Raw genomic sequence first — 19,374 nt, 5'->3', positions numbered from 1 at the left:
TGTCTGGTCTCCTCCAGTCTGTCCTTAACACCAACTCTAACTGCGTCTTGACACTGTTAAGGCTTTACCAGGCATTCAGCCCCTCCTGATCATTGTCCACATTTTGGTTCAAAAGCACTAACTGCTTTGAAAACAACTACACTTAAGTTTAAATGCAATGGTTAATTCAGTTCCTAAAAAGAATGTTTAAAAAAAACTGAAAATTTAAATTCACAATGGATGAGTTTAATGTTCACACCAGACACATCCATCTCAAAGAAATCACTATCCAGCAAGATTCCAGGGGCTTCCTCGAGGAAACCATTAGAAGAGCCTAGTGTGCCCCCTACTGGTTAAAAAGCCCACTGCATTCTGATAAAGTCCGGCACCTAGGCAAGGTGAGGAGGGATCTGTGAGTTGAAAATGAGAGGAAAAGGAAGGGAAATGGTCAAGGAGAGAGGGAAAATGGTTCGTGTAATGGGTTGCACTCTGCGGAGTTAACACTGGGAATATTATTATTGTTGTTGTTGTTGTTACCACCACTATTATTATTTTACTGAGTACAGGTGTTTTGCGTGTGTTTCTCTACACCACGTGCATGCGGTGCCTGAGGAAGACAGAGCACTGGATCCCCAGGGTCTGGAGCCACCATGTGAGTGCTGGGAGTCAGATGCGGGTCCTCAGCAAAAGCAGCCAGTGCTCCTAACTGCTGTGCCATCTTGCCAGCCCCTCCTGGAAATTCTGTCAGGTTGTGCACATTTTGTAAATAGGAAACTAACAGTACACAAGGCTTTCCACCATAAGCAAGACCCCAAGAAAAAGGTAAAGACTGGAGGCGAGGAAGGGAACCACACGAAGCAGCACAGGTGAGGGTTTTGTTTGTTTGTTGAGATGTTCCTTAAAACCCCTATAGGTATTTGCCTTAAGTGTATGAAACTTAAAATAGAATATAGAGACCCTCCCTTCCTTCCTTCCTTCTTATTTCTCTCTGTGAGCAGAAGCGGCTATGTCTACATAAACATCTCTACATAAAATGCATCACACTTGTGCATGACCATTATGCGTTTATGCACATGGCCAGAGAGAAAGCATGCACCACGTGACAATGGACGCCTATGTGGGTTGGTGTTTAGAGTAGCACAGAGACCAGGGAAACACCTGAGAGAGAGAGAGAGCTCTGGGCGCCTGTGCTGGCAATGCGCCATGACAAACACCCTGTGAACCAAGGCAGGGTCTCCAGTGTGCAGGCAGGACGGGCGCTCTGCCATCAAGTTACGCCCCAGCCAGGGTGCAGTACTTCAGATTCACTGCTATAACAGAAAAGAACTTACTTTACCTGGAAGCGTTTCTGCAGTGGATCATTAAAGAGCTGCCCGTGTCCCTGGTTTCTGACTCTGTGTGAACACACCTCACCCTTACAGTGTGACTGTCCTCACCCCCACAGCCCAGGGGTGCACCTGTGGAGTCAGGGGACACAGTTCTAGTCTGTACTTGATGGCCACGTTTCCGTGCTAAAGAGTTCTGATTTTCTACTACTGCACCGAACACACACACACACACACATTCACACACACACACACACACACACACACACACATACACTCACACACACCACAAAATACATGGATGTATTTTTTTTAAGTTGTTTTTTAAAGGGGGGCTGGAGAGACGGCTCAGTGCTTAAGAGTACTGCTGCTCTTGCAGAGGACCCCGGTTCATTTCCCAGCACCCACATGATGGCTCACACTCAACTCTAGTTTCAGGTTTCAGGGATCTGACACCATTTCCTGGCTTCCACAAGTCCTGCATGCATTTGGTACACATACGCACATGCAGCCGGATCACTCACACACACAACATAAATATAAAAACACACAGATTTTAAAGAAGAAAACATTCCTTGAAGCCCGTGGGGCAGCAGGGCTGTTGTCCTAACTCAAGCCATCAGAGACAAAGGTCTAGAAATGAGGATTTGCCCAAATGTTGCCTTTCGCCTGCTAGAACAGGAAGGACTGGCAAGGTCAAGGCCACACCAACAGTGAGTGCTGGGGCTGGCACTCAAAGCATAAGTGCCTGGCTTCAGGAACTCGCCCATCTGAGTGCTGGCCAGGGCTGACCCTGCTCAGCGTCCGATCAGATGAGATGGGCAATGAGGCTACCCCTGGGGGGGGAGGGGCAGGGCATTGCCCAGGATGCTCGAGGCCAGGGTTTGAGTCCTAGCACCTCCCAAACAGCAGGCCTGGAATCCCAAGCAAGACAAGTTCAAGGCTATCCTCAGCAACACAGGGAGTCTGAGGTGCAACAAACAAAAATAAAACCTCCCTCTCTAGAACTCTGTAGAAACAGCCCTTCCCACGTGATGGAGAACACACTGTGATTTTTTTTTTTTTCTTCAGTCTTCTCTCCCAGCTCTTTCAAAATGTAGAGTAAGGACTTACACAAAGATGCCCCATTAAAACATTTCAAGTTCAGCTCGGGACAGCGAGCTAAGTACAGGGAACACTGAGCCACATGGTTGCCAGTGACAGAGATAAGCAGTGTTCTGAACACTCCGTGTTCCAGAAATCGAACACGCAGCACACTGGCCCACGCCTTTTAAAACCGGCTTCATCCTCTAACTCCCCAGGGGAAAGCCCATGGCACTTTCTTCCAGGAGCTGGGAATGTCCCACAATGCCTTTCCCTACTTCCCTGAATTTAACCACCCAGACTTCTGCATCAGGCTCAGGTCTGCCATATTTTTCTAGTTGAGGATTAAATACATATGTGCTTAGTCACTCTGCATTAATATTTGAAAGGGTTATGATGGCGGGAGGCAGACAGGCCAGTGTGTTGCATCCTTCACTACCGGGCCTCCTCACTGAGCATGGACTAAATCAGCACAGCAGCATCGTTTCACAGGAAGGAGTTTGCTTAAGATATGCATGGCTATAGAATTTTCAAGGAAAATAAGAACATTTTATCTTATTTACTATTTTTGGAAGCCCATCATAATTCAGGAATATAACAGCAAATAGGCTTGGGTTGTTTTTTGTTTAAAAAAAAAAAAAAAAGAAAAGAAAACATCATGCTGGGCGCGGTGGCACACGCCTGTAATCCCAGCACACGGGAAACAGAGACAGGCCTCTGAGTTCCAGGCCGGCCTGGTCTACAAAGTGAGTCCAGAAGAGCCAAGGCTACACAGAGAAATCCTGTCTTGAAAGCATAGCCCGCTCTTCCCCATGCTCAGTAGGCCTTCACCCAGCTGTGTGGAGGCTGTGTTCACTGGATTCTGCTGGAATTGTCTCTCTAAGGCTGTAGTGAATGAAGAGGTTAGAATTCCCTGCGGCTAGTCACTCAGGAAGGCACAGAAGAAAGCTCAGACCATAGCAAGGGCTGGCACAGGACACTACCCGAGGGTGGAGCTCCTTCATAGCCTCTACGTGGGACCCTGGAACTGAAATCACTGAACATTCTGAGTGGTACAAGAGAAGGAGAAGGCTGTGCTCTTTAGCTTCCTTTCCTTTCCTTAGGCCTGGGCTACCGGTCTTGCAGCGCAGTCACTTGGCTGCAAGCTGGAGTTCGGTGAGCTCTGGAGCATAAGCATGAGGATGTGAACAGTGCCCCCTGGAGGCCACTAGCAGGCATAGCTACCATAGAGGGTTCTCCCCACCACCAGGCTTGGGGAATCTGGGTGCTTGTAAGAGCGCAGAATCCCTATCTCCTAAGTTTGATGCTGTGTAGCTGGCCCCTTACCTCCTCGAAAGCCTCGCACCCCGACACCATGATGTTTGGCCTGAAATATTCCATCTTCACTTTCTTCTTCAACCTGGTGTTGAGATCGTCCAAGGAGGCTTCAGAAATCATGTGGATAGGGCTGCAGTCCGGGTAGGCTACCTGTTACAGAACACAGCCCTGTCAGGCCTCCCGTCCACTCCGGAGCCCCTCTGGAGCTCAGCAGACAGAAAACCTCTCGGGTGAGGAAGGGGAGGGCTGTATGCAGGAGATGGAGACCCGGGCTTGTAGAACGGATGCGAGCGCTGAAACTGGGGCTCCACGTACACACAGGACACCGCAGCAGCTTGGCTGCCTCCTGGTATTTTATTTAATCATGTATTTATCTGAGACAGGGACTCACTACGTAGTCCTGGATGTCCTGGAACTTATTATGCAGAGCAGGCTGTGCTTGAACTCGGAGAGCCTCCTGCCTCTACCTCAGGAATGATAGACAGGGTTAAAGGCGTGTGTCACTATTAGCCAGCCCGGTCTACTTCCTCATCAAACAGGAGAAGTCTGCTGCCAACCTAATACATTCTAGTGAGAATTTCATCAACACTGTCCATTCCCTGTAAATCTGTTGATCACCAGTAGACAGCTGACACTGTTCTAGGAGTAAAACACTAGTAACAAAGAAAATAAGTAATAATATAGTTAGTAATATTAATAATAAATAAACTTCCCTTGGCTTTGGAGGGGAATCCCTGAGGTACCTGGACACTGTGGCTCATTATGTCTAGTCTTCCCTAGCGGGCAGTGTTCCTAGACCTGGGCTCCTCCTCCACCCATCTCCCATACCTAGCTCTCTCGGCACCTCAGCAGCCTCAGCAATGAGGCATCCCTCATCTCACTTCCCCCTCCGTCCTTACAGTGTAGGTTATGCCTGGGACCACTGCCAAGGTTTTCTAACTGAAGTCTCCTGAGGGGCTCCCATGGACAGAGGAGGGACACAGTGGGCCCAGAGTAGCTGGCAGAAAGAAGGAAGACTGTGGCTCACCTCATAATTCTGAAGGTAACTTTCAGACGGGTAAAGTTTCTTTGTTGTCCTCCCTTTCATGCTGGTTTCAAATTGAACCAACCTGTAGGGTTGCGTCTTCAGGTAGTTGGTGAACCACTGAGCTACTTCATCACCACAATCTCTGCCTTTAATGTCGAGACCAAAGAGCCTGGAAGGGTTAAAAGAGAGCACCGAATTACTTGTGTGGACACACTGAGTGATGGTGGCCTGAATGGACCAGAAGGCTGCCTGGAGGTCTTCAGAGGGAAATACAGAAAGAGCTGAAGAGGGTCCAGATCATGCTCTGGGGAAGATCTCCGGCTCTAACGTCTACGAGTCACTTAGACGCTTGTTAAGACACAGACCAGGCTCAGTGGGTTGGGATCTAGAACTCTGCGCTTCTGCTTCTGACACACTTCCAGCCATCTAAGTGGCTGGTTCCTGTACCACTAGGAATACCGGGGATCCGCGTGTCTTTCGGAAAAAAAGGAGCTGCCTGAGTCAGTCGCACTTTTGGGTGGGACTCCTCAGACCCAGTTCAGACCACAAGCAGTCATTCCCTGGGTCTGTTGGTCTAAAATGAACTCACACTTCTGCCTGTCCTTCTGTTCCCACTGTGAACTGGAGATAAGCATGTTAATTCCTGCCTGGGAGGGTGTGTGCACAGGTTAGACCACACTGTGATTTCTGCTGTGCTCATAGCTCGGTTTAACTTGACTTCCTTCATATTAGTTGCTAAAAGTCCTGGGTTCTTCCCAGAGCTTATAGATTGATATGTAAATATTTCTATTTAACTTTCACTTATGAAAGACATCATTTCCTTAAATTATAAACACTGACATTTAAGATGAGACTATACTCATTTTATCAATGAGGTCTAAGTGCTATCTATCAGTTTGATATCTACCACTATCTGCTTAGATCCATATGTGAGGAAATTTTGCAGAGATTACATTATCTTTATAATTTTGGTTTGATCATAATAAAATGGGCATGTTGTAAATTTTGAGGATCTCTAAACACAAGAAGCAGATTTTAGTTGAAATTCATTTTAAATGAACCCTGAGAATATCTTACTTAACTCTAGACAAGGTTTAGTATCAATGTTATTCCCCCTTCCTTTTTTTAAAGCAAGATATCTCAGTGTAGCCGAGCGGTGAGGATTCCACGATGTAGCCCAAGTTGGCTTGACGCTCACAGTCCTCCTTCCTCCACCTCCCAGTGCTGGGGTCATGGGTGAGAGTCACCAGGCTAGTTCTCTCCTTCCTTTAATAAGACCTGAGAACAAGCTGGAATGAGGGCATACACCTCCAAGTCCAGAACTCCAGAGGCTGTGGCAGGAGCATACTGAGTTCAAGGATAGCCTAACTATACAGCAAAACTGCCTTTATTGATATTTTGAGGGAAGAGGATTGAGACGGGCCTCACTATGTATCCCTGGCTGGCCAGGAACTTGCTATGTAGACCACGGTGGGCTCAAACTCACCCAGATCCACTTGCCTTTCCCTCCAGAGTGCTGACATTAAAAGCAAGTGCCACCACACCCAGCTACTTTTTAAATTTTAATATTTATTTATTTTTACATTTGTTTAATTGCTTCGAGAAAAACATGGAACATTTGGCAAACTTGTGCGTCATCCTGGCACAGAAGCCAGGCTAACTGATTCTGTAGTGTTCCCATTTTAGTATACGTGCTGCCAAAGGAGGCACAGCAAAGTTCTATTTCAAACAAAAGAAACAAGGCCTGGCGAGCTCAGTGGTAGAGTTCATAACATATGCAAGGCCCTGGGTTCCATCCCCAGCATTATGGAGGGGGCGGGACAGGTGCAAACTATGGATCTGAGAATCTGGAAATTAATTTCTTCAAAGTTTATCCTGCTCTCCCACACCATGAGAAGTACACACACACACACACACACACACACACACACACACACACACAGCCCGTGTGCATGCTGGGCCTGTGCCAGGGTGAAGATGCCTGAGGTGATGTGAGCAAAGGAGTTCAGCATAAACTCCCAGAATACTCAGTAACATTTGAACTTCCGAGTTCTCGACGGCTCAAAACCTCCACCTCCCAGGGCACATACCACCACACCCACTGTCAAACCTTGATACCCCTCTGAGTGTAAGGCTTATAGGGTCCCTTCCTTCTATTTGAAAGCCTTTTGGCAGCACTGTTTGGCCTCTGCTTGCATCTATGGATACCTGCCTGGCCTTCAGCCATTCTCCTAAAACCATGATCAACCACCCCGCTATTCAAAACAGAGTCTAACCACAGTTGAGCAGTGCCAAGGGCGTCCTGTGGCTCCTTCAGAACACCACCCATAGGCAACAGCACACACCTCTACCCCATAGTGTCCACACACACACACAGGAGGTTGGCGCTGGCCCTTGGAAAAGCAGAAAGTACCGAACAGGGCAAGAAGGTGCCAAGCAACCAGTGCCATTCCAACTGATGGCAGGCATTCCTCTACAGGCCTGTGGCAGCTGCAGAAAGAAAAGAAAAGAAAGTCGGCACACTGGTTTTAGAAAATGGCTTGGCATTTTCTAGTGCCTTGTGTTTTGATACGCACCTATAATCCAAGCACTGGGGACTCAGAGGCAGGAAGTTTAAGAGTTTGGGCCAGTATGGACAACACGGAGATTTCTAGGCCAGTTTGAACTGCACAGCTACCTGCCTACTGGAACAGGCATCCTACACTTAACATCCATTGGGGCTGGCAAGATGGCTGAGAGGGGGAAAGGGTTTACTGCCAAGTTTCACAACCTGAGTTCCATCCCCTGGAATCCCACATGGCAGACGAAGAAAACTGACCTCACCCAAATCATCTTCTGACCTCCACACTTTGCACGCATGCTCTCAGAGGACACACGTAAGAATGTTCATAGGGGGGCAGGGGATGACTCAGTGGTTTAGAGGGCTTGCTGCTCTTCTGGAGGACCAGAGTTCGATTCCCAGAAACCTTGTCAGCTGACTCACAAGGGCCTGAAACTCCAGCCCCAGAGAATCTGACACCTATGTTCCCTAAGGGTACCTGCACATATGCCCCCCACAGATACACACATACTCATTGTCAAAACTAATAAGCATAATCCTTAAAGCTTTCTCATAGAATGTTGTCCATGCTATAGAAAAAAACACTAAACAATTTCTGTGAACATGAACAAAAGGGTGCCACAGACTCACGAGTGGGAACCATGCTGTGTTGGGACAACAGTCCACACAGTGGCAGATGACAAGCATCAAAGAAGGGGTCCTCCCAAAGTGCTGAGAGAGTAGGAAGCTGAAGGGCAGTATGTGCTCCAGGGAAGTCTGATGGCCGTGGTTTCCTAAGCTGCCTGAAGATGGGGAACAGGCTGATAGGGGAGCCAACCCCAGGACCAGAGGGCTGGTCTTTATGCCATAGCCCCTGACCTCCAAGGAAGGGGCAGAGGCTGAAGGTTATGTCATCGACGGCTGATTATTTTATCAATCACACCATGTAATAAAGCTTCCATGAAAGCTCAAAGGACTAGGTTCAGAGAGTTTCCCAACTGCTGAACACCTAGAGGTGTGTAGAGGGAGGCAAACAGGAGGTCGGCTCCTGACCTGGTCACCCATCCCCAACCTTTAGAGCATCCTCTATCAGTACCCGGCAAACACGATTCCTGATTTCTGTGAGGCATGCTAGCAAATGAACAGAGCCCAAGGAGGACATGGCAAGTCAGACGCTCGGGCTGCCACACTCACTGGCATCTGAAGCCAGGAATAGTTACATGGGACCAAGCCTTTAACCTGTAAGGTCTGACGCTGTCGCCAGGCAGGTGGACTCAGAAGTGGGTTGTTGGATGCCAGGCAGTGTGTGCTGGAGGTTTGCTGTTGGAGGGAAACACACACCCACTGAGGACCCAGAGGCGACACACTCTGTGGTAAGGAATGAAAAGCACGCCTCTTGCCTTCTGTGGTGGTGTGAATAAGAACAGGCTTCATAGGCTCATATATTTGGTTACATGGTTTCCAGCTGGTAGAACAGTTTGGGAAGTATTAGGAGGTGTGGCCTTGCTGAAAGAGTGTATCACTGGGGCTGCAGGCTTTGAGGTTTCAAAAGCACAGATAATTCTCATTTAGTATTCTCTCTCTCTCTGCCTCCTACCTGCTGATTAGGATGTAAGCTGTCAGCTACTGCTCCAGAAGCATGCCTGCCTGCCTGCTGCCCTGTTCCTTGCCATGATGGAGTCACCCTCTGAAACTGTAAGCCCCCAACATGATGGTCATGATGTCTCTTCATAGCAACAGAAAAGTAACTAAGATGCTTTCCTATATCACCTACTTTTTTTAAAGATTTATTTATTTATTATTTATACAATGTTCTGCCTGCTTGTATGCCTGCCCAGATCTCTTTATGGATGGTTATGTGGTTGCTGGGAACTGAACTCAGAACCTTTGGAAGAGCAGCCAGTGCTCTTCACCTCTGAGCCATCTCTCCAGCCCTCCCACCTACTTTTTTTGCTTGGTTTCTCTTTTCAAAATTACAGAGAAATAAAACTTCCATTGGACTGTGCAAAGTCGAAGCCATTATCTTCTTTTCTTTGTGTTTTTAGAGAAAAATTAATATGATTAACAACACAACTGCCAGTTCTGTACCTAACTTAATTATACCGACATATTCATATGTATCAAATTAATGTGAAAATTAAATGCTACCTAGCTAGTCTTTAAAGCTAGACCACAAAGGCTTTTTGTTAGGTCTAAAGCAATTTCTTCCTTCCTCCTCCTTTAAAACATAAGCAGGGGACCTGCAAGATGGCTCAAACACTAAAGACATTTGCTGCTATGCCTGAAACCCAAGTTCAGTTCCCAGCCCCCACACAGTAGATGAATCACTCCCTCAAGAACTGATTGCCAGGGGAGCCCACTCCAAGGTCAGAGGTCTGGACTTTAGTACCACACAGGCACACACACACCTTTAAGGAAGGGGCAGAGGCTGAAGACTGAGCTGATCAATAGCTAATTATTTTATCAGTCACACCTGTGTAATAATCACCCAAAGGACTGAGTTCAAAGAACTTCCAGATTGCTTAGCATACACTGTTGTTTGAGTTCACTGACAAGTTGCCTCTGGGAGCAGGCTGGGCCTCCTCACCCATTTCATTGCCTGGAATGGGCTTCCCTTTCAATCTATGTCATTGATGATAAAGTAGTCCGAGAAGGGAAATACTGTGTCCTCAAAACAGTCTACGGTAAACCACCTCCAACAGTTTAACACAACAGATAAACTCCTCCTGTTGTTTATCTCATCATATAAAGGTGCAGGCATGTGAAAGAGAAGGCTGAAGTTGAGCCACAGAGAGCATGCTCAGCTGGGAACTCCAGCCGACAGGCTCAGCTTCCCCGGAGTTCTCCAGTACGGTGAGACCCGATTTGAAGATGTCATTTGTGAACGCGGCAATTTGATCTTTTGCTTGGAAGCTTCACCTGGGGGCCCACTGCTCTGCCTGGGATGCTATTGGGAACTCCAGCTGGCTGTCTTAAATGGGCTTCCCCAGTTGATTTGTGCTGGATGTATTGGGCACACGATTTGATGATGTTTTGCTATTATCTGCCTGTTTATCTCTTGCTATTTATTCTTTTTACTGTGGCTTGACATATACTTAGTAAACTCACTCATTTAAGACCCAAAGTATGGCTATCACAGAACACAGTATCTAAAGGGTACCATATCAGAAGCTACACAGGAGTTCCACTCCCCACACTTTGCTCACCCACCTCTTTAGCCTTGGGGTACCCTTTGTAAGAACTGGCAGAGGTGTTTCCGGAATTCTGTGAGGCTCTCTAAGGAATTAAACTCAAGAAGGAGGCTGTGGGCACGTCAAGTCACAGTTAGCGGGTCAGAGTTTCAGGCTATGGCCTGCACTAGCATCTGAAGTGAGAGTCTCAAGAGACCAGTCCTTACCCTATGGGCTCTGAGGCTATCTCCAAGTAGATGACGTTAGACTTGGGGACCCCAGCTGGTGTGTGCTGGAGAACTGATTGTTGGGTGAGAAAACACCCCAACATTGAAAGCTAGCCGAAGTTCATAGCCAGCGATGTCTCATGTGACCTGGCTTTGCTTTCCCTTTTCAGTTATAAAGAAATAAAACTTGGGGGCTGGAAAAATGGTTCAGCAGTTAAGAGCACTGGCTGCTCTTCCAATGGAACCAAGTTCAATTCCCAGCATCCACACAGAGGCTGACAACTGTCTGTAACTCCTGTTCCAGGGGATCTGACACCCTCACAGAAACATACATGCAGGCAAAACACCAATGTGCATAAAATAAAAATAAATAAATTATTTAAAAAAATAAAACTTGGATTGGACTGTCTGCGGTCAATGTTTCTCTTGAAAATCTGTCATTTGTGGAAACTGTTTCTCCTCCCTGCACACAGGCAATGAGAGAAGCCTAGAAGGTGAATGGGCTCAAATCCAGCTTCCCAGCATACTCCCTGCTTCTCGTTCCCTCCCTTTCCCACTCATTACCCTCACCTCTCTGTGGGGTGGAGTGGGGCATCACAGTCTGGCTTCCTCCTATGTAAATTGAAACCACAGATGTTTACTTATGGGCTTATAAGACAACTAGCCAATATTCAGCAAGGTATTGCTTTAGAATGATAGATTTCAGCTCAGACATGCTGAACAAATGTAAGATGAGACTCTTCCATGAAGGAGCCCAGTCACCTTTGGATAGTACCTGTTCTGACATGGTTGAAACGCTAGGTTGAGTCATGGTATTGCACGCCTTTAATCCTAGCACTCAGGAGGTGGAGGCAGGCAGATCTCTGAGTTTGAGACCGGCGTGGTCTACAGAGTTCCAAGCCAGTCAGAGATACACAGTGAGACTCTGACACTGGGGGAAAAAACAAAAACAAAAACTTGGTTGAGGGCCGAGTGCAGAGCTCAAGGGTAGAGTACTCAGTCTACGCAAAGCCCTGGTTCTAATTCCAGCACTTCAAAGCAAAAACCTCACCTGGTTACCATGACATTGCATCATCCCACAGCAAACACCTAAAAGTTGCTGTGACTCGCCAACATCAAAGAGCTAGAGAGCTCAGTCTTAATCCTCAGCAGCAAAATGGAAGGGAAAAATACACACATATAAGAAAGAAATTCAGGCAAGACCCAGCAGGCCATGGGTCATGGAAAGAGGACCTACCTACACACAAACGGATGCCAAAGCCTGAGACCTCACCCCTGCCCAAACACACAGCACTGCCCTGAGTCCTCAACCTCGGCCACAGCCTTCGGGGGCTGGAGAGTTCCAGGGTGCTCGTTGTCCAGTTCTGCGATCAACTGGTCGGGCCACCGGTAACTTCCACTGTCCTGAACTCCCAGCACTGTCTCCAAGGCCAGTGGGAAAGGGCAGCTGCTGTCAACCTGAAGAGCTGCGCACAATCCCCAGAACCCACAGAAGGACAGAACTGACTCTTGCATGTTGTCCTCTGACCTCCACACCCACGCTGTTGCATGCGTGCCCCTCACCCCCACTACACATAACTAAATATATATATGTATATATGTATAAATATCATTTAAAGGCCTTTCCAGTTTGAACGGAAGGTCACATGCCCTAAATGTAGGCACTTGTGTCTGCTAACTATGCTTTCTGCTTCGCTATCCTGGGGCCTTGGTGAAGGGATGGCCCCTCCTGCAGCCAGCTCCTCCCTAGAGACAATAATAGTCTTTACCAGACGCAGGCATGACTTGCAAACTCTACTTAGTCGTTGTTGGGTTTTTGTTTTTGTTTTTTTAAGACAGGGTTTCTCTGTGTAGCCTTGGCTGTCCTGGACTTGCTTTGTAGACCATCCTAGCCTTGAACTCACAGAGATCACCTGCCTCTGCCCTCCCAAGCACTGGGTTTACAGGCATGCACCACATTCCCACCTTGCAAACTTTCCTTTATTGAGTCCTTACCAACAGGGAGCAGGTGCCAGGGCTATAATGCCACAGAGCTGCTCCGTCCTGGGGCCTGCTGAAGTAAGTCTAACTAGCCAACCTGAACTCACCTTTTCTCTTCACTGCAGAAACCCAAGTGAAGGCTTTGGGTATTGGTCTCTCCTTCCTCACATGGTCTCTGCCAGCCCTGAGGCTTCCCTGTGTGGGAGCTCTACCTACTTCTAAGCATCCCTGATTAAAACTAATCCTGAAGCTGTTGCTCAGTTGGAGAGACTTGCACCCTGAGTCACCACACACTGAGCATGGCCGTAGAGGCCTGTAATCCTGGCACTCGGGGGGGGGGGGGGGGAAGGCATAATGATCAAAAGTTCAACGTCATCCTTAGTTCCATAACAAATTGGAGGTCAGTCTGGGATGTCAGACCCCATCTCAAAAGTAAAATAAAGTAAAAATAAAAGCTAGTCCTGGGAACCCGTGACAGGCACTCACACTTGAGTCCCATCCTACAGACTAACCCCTAGTCAGTATTTTCCTGATTTCATCATTCACAGTTCTGACATAAACTGTAACAAATGCAAGGAAAAATCAGGTCTGTTGGGGTTTCCCCACCGCCCCCAGCAGAGCACCTGCAGTCGTAGATCTTATTCGAAGAAGGCAGCTTGATAGGCAAAACCACCGGGTCCATTTCTGGAGCTTCGAGGGTCAGGTAATTGTTCTCCAAGGTGATGGAGACCAGCACAAGGCGCGGCTCCTGGCGGGCAGTGACCATGTGTCCGTCTTCCTTAACCACCATCCAAAACCTGCAGAGAGAGTGCACCCTCAAATCATCTTCCTCGCCCAAACCCTTCCTTTAGCTCTCCCTTACCTCAGAACCATATGCCCATCCTGGCACACAGGTCTGGCCAGATCCTTTTGGTCCAAAAGTTGTTGTCCCCAAAAGGAGCTCTCTAGCACTCATGTGCTGCTATTTAGCACTGTAAGATGCAGCAAGAAGCCCTTGTCGAATGCCAGTGCCTGTTCCTACTCTCATTTGTAACTGAATCTCAAATGTACTTTTACAGTCAAAGAAAATAGACTAAGACATCCTGCTCCGGCTAAAGCGTCACCTAAGCCTAAGCTTTTAACTCCCAGCATGCCCCATCCCCAGACAAGACTTGGTATGTACCCAGCCAGACACCACATCCCTCTGGTTATCAAGTCCTTCTCTGGGCTGAATCTTCATGAATGAGAAAACGAAATAAAAAAGAAAGGACATGACTGCTCCTACACATGGTGGAGGACAAGGAAACATAACCAGGGGCAGGAACATCTGGGAGAGTGTCCAGAGTGGACATGACCCTGACTGAGCTGGGTCATGTGGAAAGGTGGACAAGAGAAGGGAGAGGGCAAAGAAGGGAGCCAGGGGCAGGGCCCAGGAGGCCCAAAGAGAACAGAACCAAAATGGTTGGCTCTATAGGGAAGGGCAGCTGGGGGGAAGGGCAGTCCAGCTCGTGGGCAAAAGAACTTTGGTGGAGACAGAAGCAGAAGGACCCTGTAACAGTAGGGACTGAGGGACAGGCAGAACCTGGGGGCCAAATCTGCCTTGATGTGTTAAATAGGCACCTCAGCCTATGTTCCCGGATTTGAAACCTAACACACTCAGCTTCCACCCACCCAAAATAGCCCCTCTACGGCCGACAACCCCCCCACACACACACTTTAGCCTAGGCCACCATGTAATGACATGTAAGGAACTAACTGCTGAGGTCACAAATGGGAGGGAACACTTAGCAGCTTCCTGATCATGATTGCAAGTGAGAAGGCAAAAGGCAACAGCAAGAGAATTCAACCTTGGGGCTGCACAAAAACTGATAAAAGGTTTACAGGCTGCTGTAACATCTAAGGCCCAACAGGATCTTGACTGGTCTCTGGGCTAACTGAGGTGCAAAGACTCACCCTAAATATGGGTAGTGTCATCCCACGGGCTGGGGGTTCTCTACCAGATACCAAGGATGGTGTTAGCTAAGTACCAGCCTTCATCTCCCTATGCCTCCTGAATTATAGACCTCATGTGACCAGCTCTCTCTTCTTTCCTTAATTTGCTTCTTGTTAGGTACTTGTCTCAACAATAAAAACAATTAACTAAGACAGCTGCCATGCATAACAAACCTCATCCACCTCATTACTCTATCAACCCTCAGAATATAGGTTTATCTTGTGCATGTAAATAATTCCCTATGAACAAATGACCTGCTCTGTTCTGCTTAGAGGACGCACCTAGAGAATGGGTTTTCATAATTACTTCAACTTGACCTGCAATAAGAGTCAGCACCCTGAGTTTACAGCAAAGCACAAGCAGGTGGCAAGTGGACCAGGGTCAGAACCCAGAGCTCAGAATCCCCACAGCAAACAACAGGGCCCTGGACTGGCCAATGTAACAGTGAGGCGGTGCCCAGGGCAAATGACAAGTCTCATTCAAGTTAAAAACTAGCCAGCAGGGTTGAGGTGGGGGAGGGTGGAAGCAGGCAGGACTAACCCTGAAAGAGGAGCAGGGAAGGGAAAAGTGGGAAAGGGGAATAATCATGAGGGGCTCCCTTTATCGACTGATGAGAAATTCGTGCAGTAGAAATAGCTGGCTTCGGAGCAGGGTGTGGACAGAGCTGGTGATCAAGTCAGGGTTGACAGCTTAAGGACAGTTATGAGAGGTCAAGGAAGGAAGCCACTCCCACAGCGGGCAGCCTATATTACTGTCTTCTAGGAGGACCTCAGACACTTCACAGCTCAGGGAGCAGGGCCAAGGTCAAACACAAACAGCTCTGAAAACGCTAGCACAACACCTCCAGCAATTGGAGGAAAGGGCCATGCAGAGAGAAATCCACACAGAGATTAAGCAAAGGAGCTCTTTGCCTGCCCTCCAAAAATACCAATAGTTGTGTACTGACTCTCGGACAAAAAACAACAGCCATTAAACAGTCCTGGCTGGTGGCAAGCCTGCTTCTGAATATTAATTACCTTTGATAAATAAAGCAACAAAACTGAGGCCAGGAGTCAGAAGCCCGGTGTGGTGGCACACGCCTTTAATCCCAGCACTCAGGAGGCAGAGGCAGGAGGATCTCTGTGAGTTCCAGGCCAGTCTGGTCTACAGAGTGAGTACAGGACACACAGAGCTTGATATCTGTCTTGAAAAACAAACAGAGGCTGAAAGAGGTTCTGTTCAAGGTCTTCTGTTCCTGTGCAAGTTCTTACATTCCTGTTTCACAGAAAGAGTGAGGACTGGAGTCACCTAGATCTGGATTCAAACCCCTAGAACAGGCTGGGTTTGGCCCCAGGTGACATCCTCATCCTGTCAATACTGCCTTCTCTGAGGTCCATGGGATGGCGACATTCATATCCAGCCCACAAAACCAACCTCAGATGGGCTAACTTACAGGACAGGATTTAGCCCGGTATCTCCCACACATTCATTTCGCTGCCTTTCCCTCCACCCCGGGCCACATGATCTTAAGTGTGCATCGCTCACGCAGAGCACGTTGGTGAAAGCCTGTGTAATCTCAGCACTTGGGAAGCAGACAGGTGGATCCCTGTGAGTTCAAGGCCAACCTTGTCTACATAGTAAGTTCCGGCCAGCCAGAACTACATTGTGAGATCCTCTATTTAAGGAAGGAAGGAAGGAAGGAAGGAAGGAAGGAAGGAAGGAAGGAAGGAAGGAAGGAGGGAGGGAGGGAGGGAAGGAGGGAGGGAGGGAGGAAGGAAGGGAAGGAGGGAGGGAGGGAGGGAGGGAAGGAAGAAAGGAAGGAAAGGAGGGAGGGAGGAAAAAACAAAGACTTTATTGCTCGAAACAAGAGAAATGATACAGGTTCTATTTGTTTTATTGATTCCTCAGGAAGCAGAAAAGCAGGGGCAAAGGACACATTTTTTTTTCTCTACACTAGCAGTATCTACAGCCAAGCCATGATCATCTTAATGATGAACACAACATTCTCTGATGATCTGAGTCAACACAGGTGGTTACCTGTGAGATACCCTCAAGTTCTTAGATGGGAAGGAAAGCAGCAAGTGTCCTCCTCTTCCGGTCAGCTTCAGCCCCTCCTGTGTTTTGGACAATACCCAGCACCAGGTACCAACAGTCTTTCCAGCCTCAGGCACAAGTTCTTATCCTTCATACTTTAATAAGCTCTAAACGTCTTCCTCACAATGGTCTCATATAAAGCCCTTTGGTTCCAGCAGAACAGTCCCCTGGGGAGGACTTCAACATCCTTCATATTTGGCGATTTGCATTCATTTGGACAGGGATGGGACTCTCAAGGAATAATAGTATTTTTTTATTTCAGCATATAGGTAAATTTTCATGTAGCCCAGGGTGGCCTGGAACTCCTGACACAGCCGACCAGGGAATGACCTTGAACTTCTGATCCTGTGTGGAGATTACTGGCCTGGCCACCATGCCTCGCGTAAGAGCTAGAGGGTAAAATCCAGCTCCATGCTCAGTAGACCAGCACTCTCCTATCAACTGAACTACACCCCCAGTCCCTCAGGATCTGGAAACTTAAAACAAACAAAACCTTGCAGCATTAGAAATCTAGGCTGAGTCGAGGAATGGAAAATCCCATCAGCTGCAGAGCCCACACGTAAGACACACTTTAGATGATGTTTTCCAATGCAGTGGGAGCCCACATTTCTCACACACATCCTGGGATGACTACTGGGCAGCAGACGGCCTCTGCTACGAGGTTCCTCAAACGACCAATTGCAAACTCCCTCCTCTGTCCAGGCACAAGTACCACGTTTGCCACAGAAGACGACATTCTAATCATAAGAATGAAATCTGTGTGCTCGGCCTGGAGAGGCCCACCCACCTGTAAGAGAAGGGTACAGGCACTCCCCGTGATAACATAAAAATCAGACTGGCTGTGGGAAGCTGCAGAGGCAGGGTACATTGGACGCAGAATCCTCCTCAGGGAACAACTCTCCTAATGCTAACAACACCTTTCAAGGTTTGAGAAACACCCAAGCACTCGGCTTTACCTCTTGACCTGGGCATTCCTCAGCCTCTGTAACGGCTGGACTTGATGCAGGCCCAGGCTTGCTCTCCTTCAGCAGAGTTCTCACCCAGTCTGGCTGAGCCTGCTTCCTGATCTATAAATTTGTTCTGTACAGGAACAACACTGTCTGCTTTTTTTTCTTCATTCTATTTTTATTTTACACCCCAGTTTGTGACTAGCCTTCGACCCACTCCCGGCAAACCATGTAATCTGCTCCTTACTCATTAAGTGGTCACCAGAACTAGAGGAAAAGGAGGACCCAATGTTCCTGAAAACATTCAGCCAAAGGCTCTTTGTATTCCTAGCATCCTACAGTTAGGAGACCCTTGACAGGGATTCCTCGTCCAGGGGTCCAGGACTACCCCAATCCACTTTTTCAAAAACTACTTTAGCCAGAAACATGGGCTTCGCAGCTAAAAGATGAAAGGTCGACAGCCCCCGGAATTCAGGTTCCAAGCCTCGGTTCTCCGTTAGCTGAGCAGTCACCTATGCTGAGAGGGGTGGGAGCCAAAATCGCCCTCTGCTGCACTCGAGGAAACCTGCAAACCTGCTAAAATTCCCCTCCCGGAAGGCCTCCCCACTGCCATTTTTGAACTTGCAAACTACGATTTCAACTTGAACCTGCTCACAAATGCGCCCAGTGTTACAAGGGGTGACAGCTCTTCCCGGTATGTGTGTGCGTGTTTCCCAGACGCAACGAACACTTGACTCTCTTGGTTTGGGGAGAACACAGTTTGCAGGGCAGAACTCCTCTCTCGACTTTCACCAGGCCCCAGCTCACAAAGTTTGCACTCACGGAGAGGTCCCTGGTTCTTACACTTCCAAGCCGGGATAGGCAAGGCCCCACCTCCCTCGCCCTTGCCCGTCTGCACCCGGTACCTGTCGCGCACTTTACCGCAGCGCAGCCCCATGTCGGTGCACTCGGTCTCGCACACCGACACCCCCTTGCAGGACTTGATCGGGTAGATCCAAACCTTCGACACCGTGCCCACCTGCTGCAGCCGCCGGCGCCGCCGGGGACGCACGCGACGCCAGGCCACGGTCCCCAGGGCCACCGCGGCCAGTCCCAGCGCGGCGACACCGAGCCAGGTGGACCGCGGCTTCCCGGGGAGGCCGAGGCGAGCCAGCGCCGAGGAGCTGGAGGCACCCATGTTAAACCACCTTGTGCAGGCCTGGGCTCCCTGGCGGCTATGGCGAGGCGGGGCTTAGGGACACGTGGGAGGAGCCAGAGCTGGCGCATGCGCAGCCGCACAGCTTGTCAAACTTCTGCCCTGGAAGTGGCGGAGCTAGGCCCACGCCCCTCGCGGGTGGCTGCCTTGGGGTGGTCACTTTTCTGTTTACTTTGCCTTTGTCCCGCATTAACGCAACCCTTCAGCCCGCTGCACCCTTTCCCTCTTTTGCTTCTAAAAGGAGCGCACTCAGTTGCGCGGGAAGTTGCACTGAAACGAAGCTGGGTGGAGGAATGGAAGCTTCCTGGGAACAACTTTGGGGCAAGTCGCTGGAAGATCGCGCAACCGTCTTGAACGCTCGGCTTAAACTTCTGCTGGTTGAGACAAGATGACTGGAGAGGCTTCTAGCCAGCGTGACCTGGCGTTACGGGCACACTAGCCAGTTAAGAAAGAAAGCCAGAAAGAAGAGAGCGAGGGAGTGTTTGCTCACTGAGCACTTGGCTTCAGGCAAGCTCCCTGTGTTCCAGAGCATCAGTCTGT

At 48.7% G+C, this 19,374-nt stretch overlaps 1 protein-coding gene and 1 non-coding gene across 2 annotated transcripts in view; both read right to left on the bottom strand.

The window, feature by feature from the left end:
- Positions 1 to 18,857, bottom strand: part of Mtarc2 (mitochondrial amidoxime reducing component 2) — a 31,328-nt gene extending 12,471 nt beyond the window's left edge. The window contains exons 1-4 of the mRNA XM_055609156.1: positions 18,545 to 18,857; positions 13,271 to 13,444; positions 4,732 to 4,900; positions 3,714 to 3,854 (exon numbers count right to left, since the gene is read on the bottom strand). Of these exons, the coding sequence (XP_055465131.1) occupies positions 3,714 to 3,854; positions 4,732 to 4,900; positions 13,271 to 13,444; positions 18,545 to 18,816 (756 nt within the window). The 5' untranslated portion in view covers positions 18,817 to 18,857. The remainder of the gene's footprint in view (positions 1 to 3,713; positions 3,855 to 4,731; positions 4,901 to 13,270; positions 13,445 to 18,544) is intronic.
- LOC129678483 (U6 spliceosomal RNA) lies at positions 6,335 to 6,441 on the bottom strand. The gene has a single exon (XR_008720398.1). It is a non-coding gene; the product is annotated as a U6 spliceosomal RNA (small nuclear RNA).
- Positions 18,858 to 19,374: the final 517 nt, after the last annotated feature.

This window comes from Psammomys obesus, unplaced genomic scaffold, assembly GCF_907164565.1.
Source record: "Psammomys obesus unplaced genomic scaffold, mPsaObe1.curated_primary_1811, whole genome shotgun sequence".
NCBI lineage: Eukaryota > Metazoa > Chordata > Mammalia > Rodentia > Muridae > Psammomys > Psammomys obesus.
The sequence above is the reverse complement of the archived record's forward strand: the minus strand, read 5'-3'. Positions and strand labels throughout refer to the sequence as shown.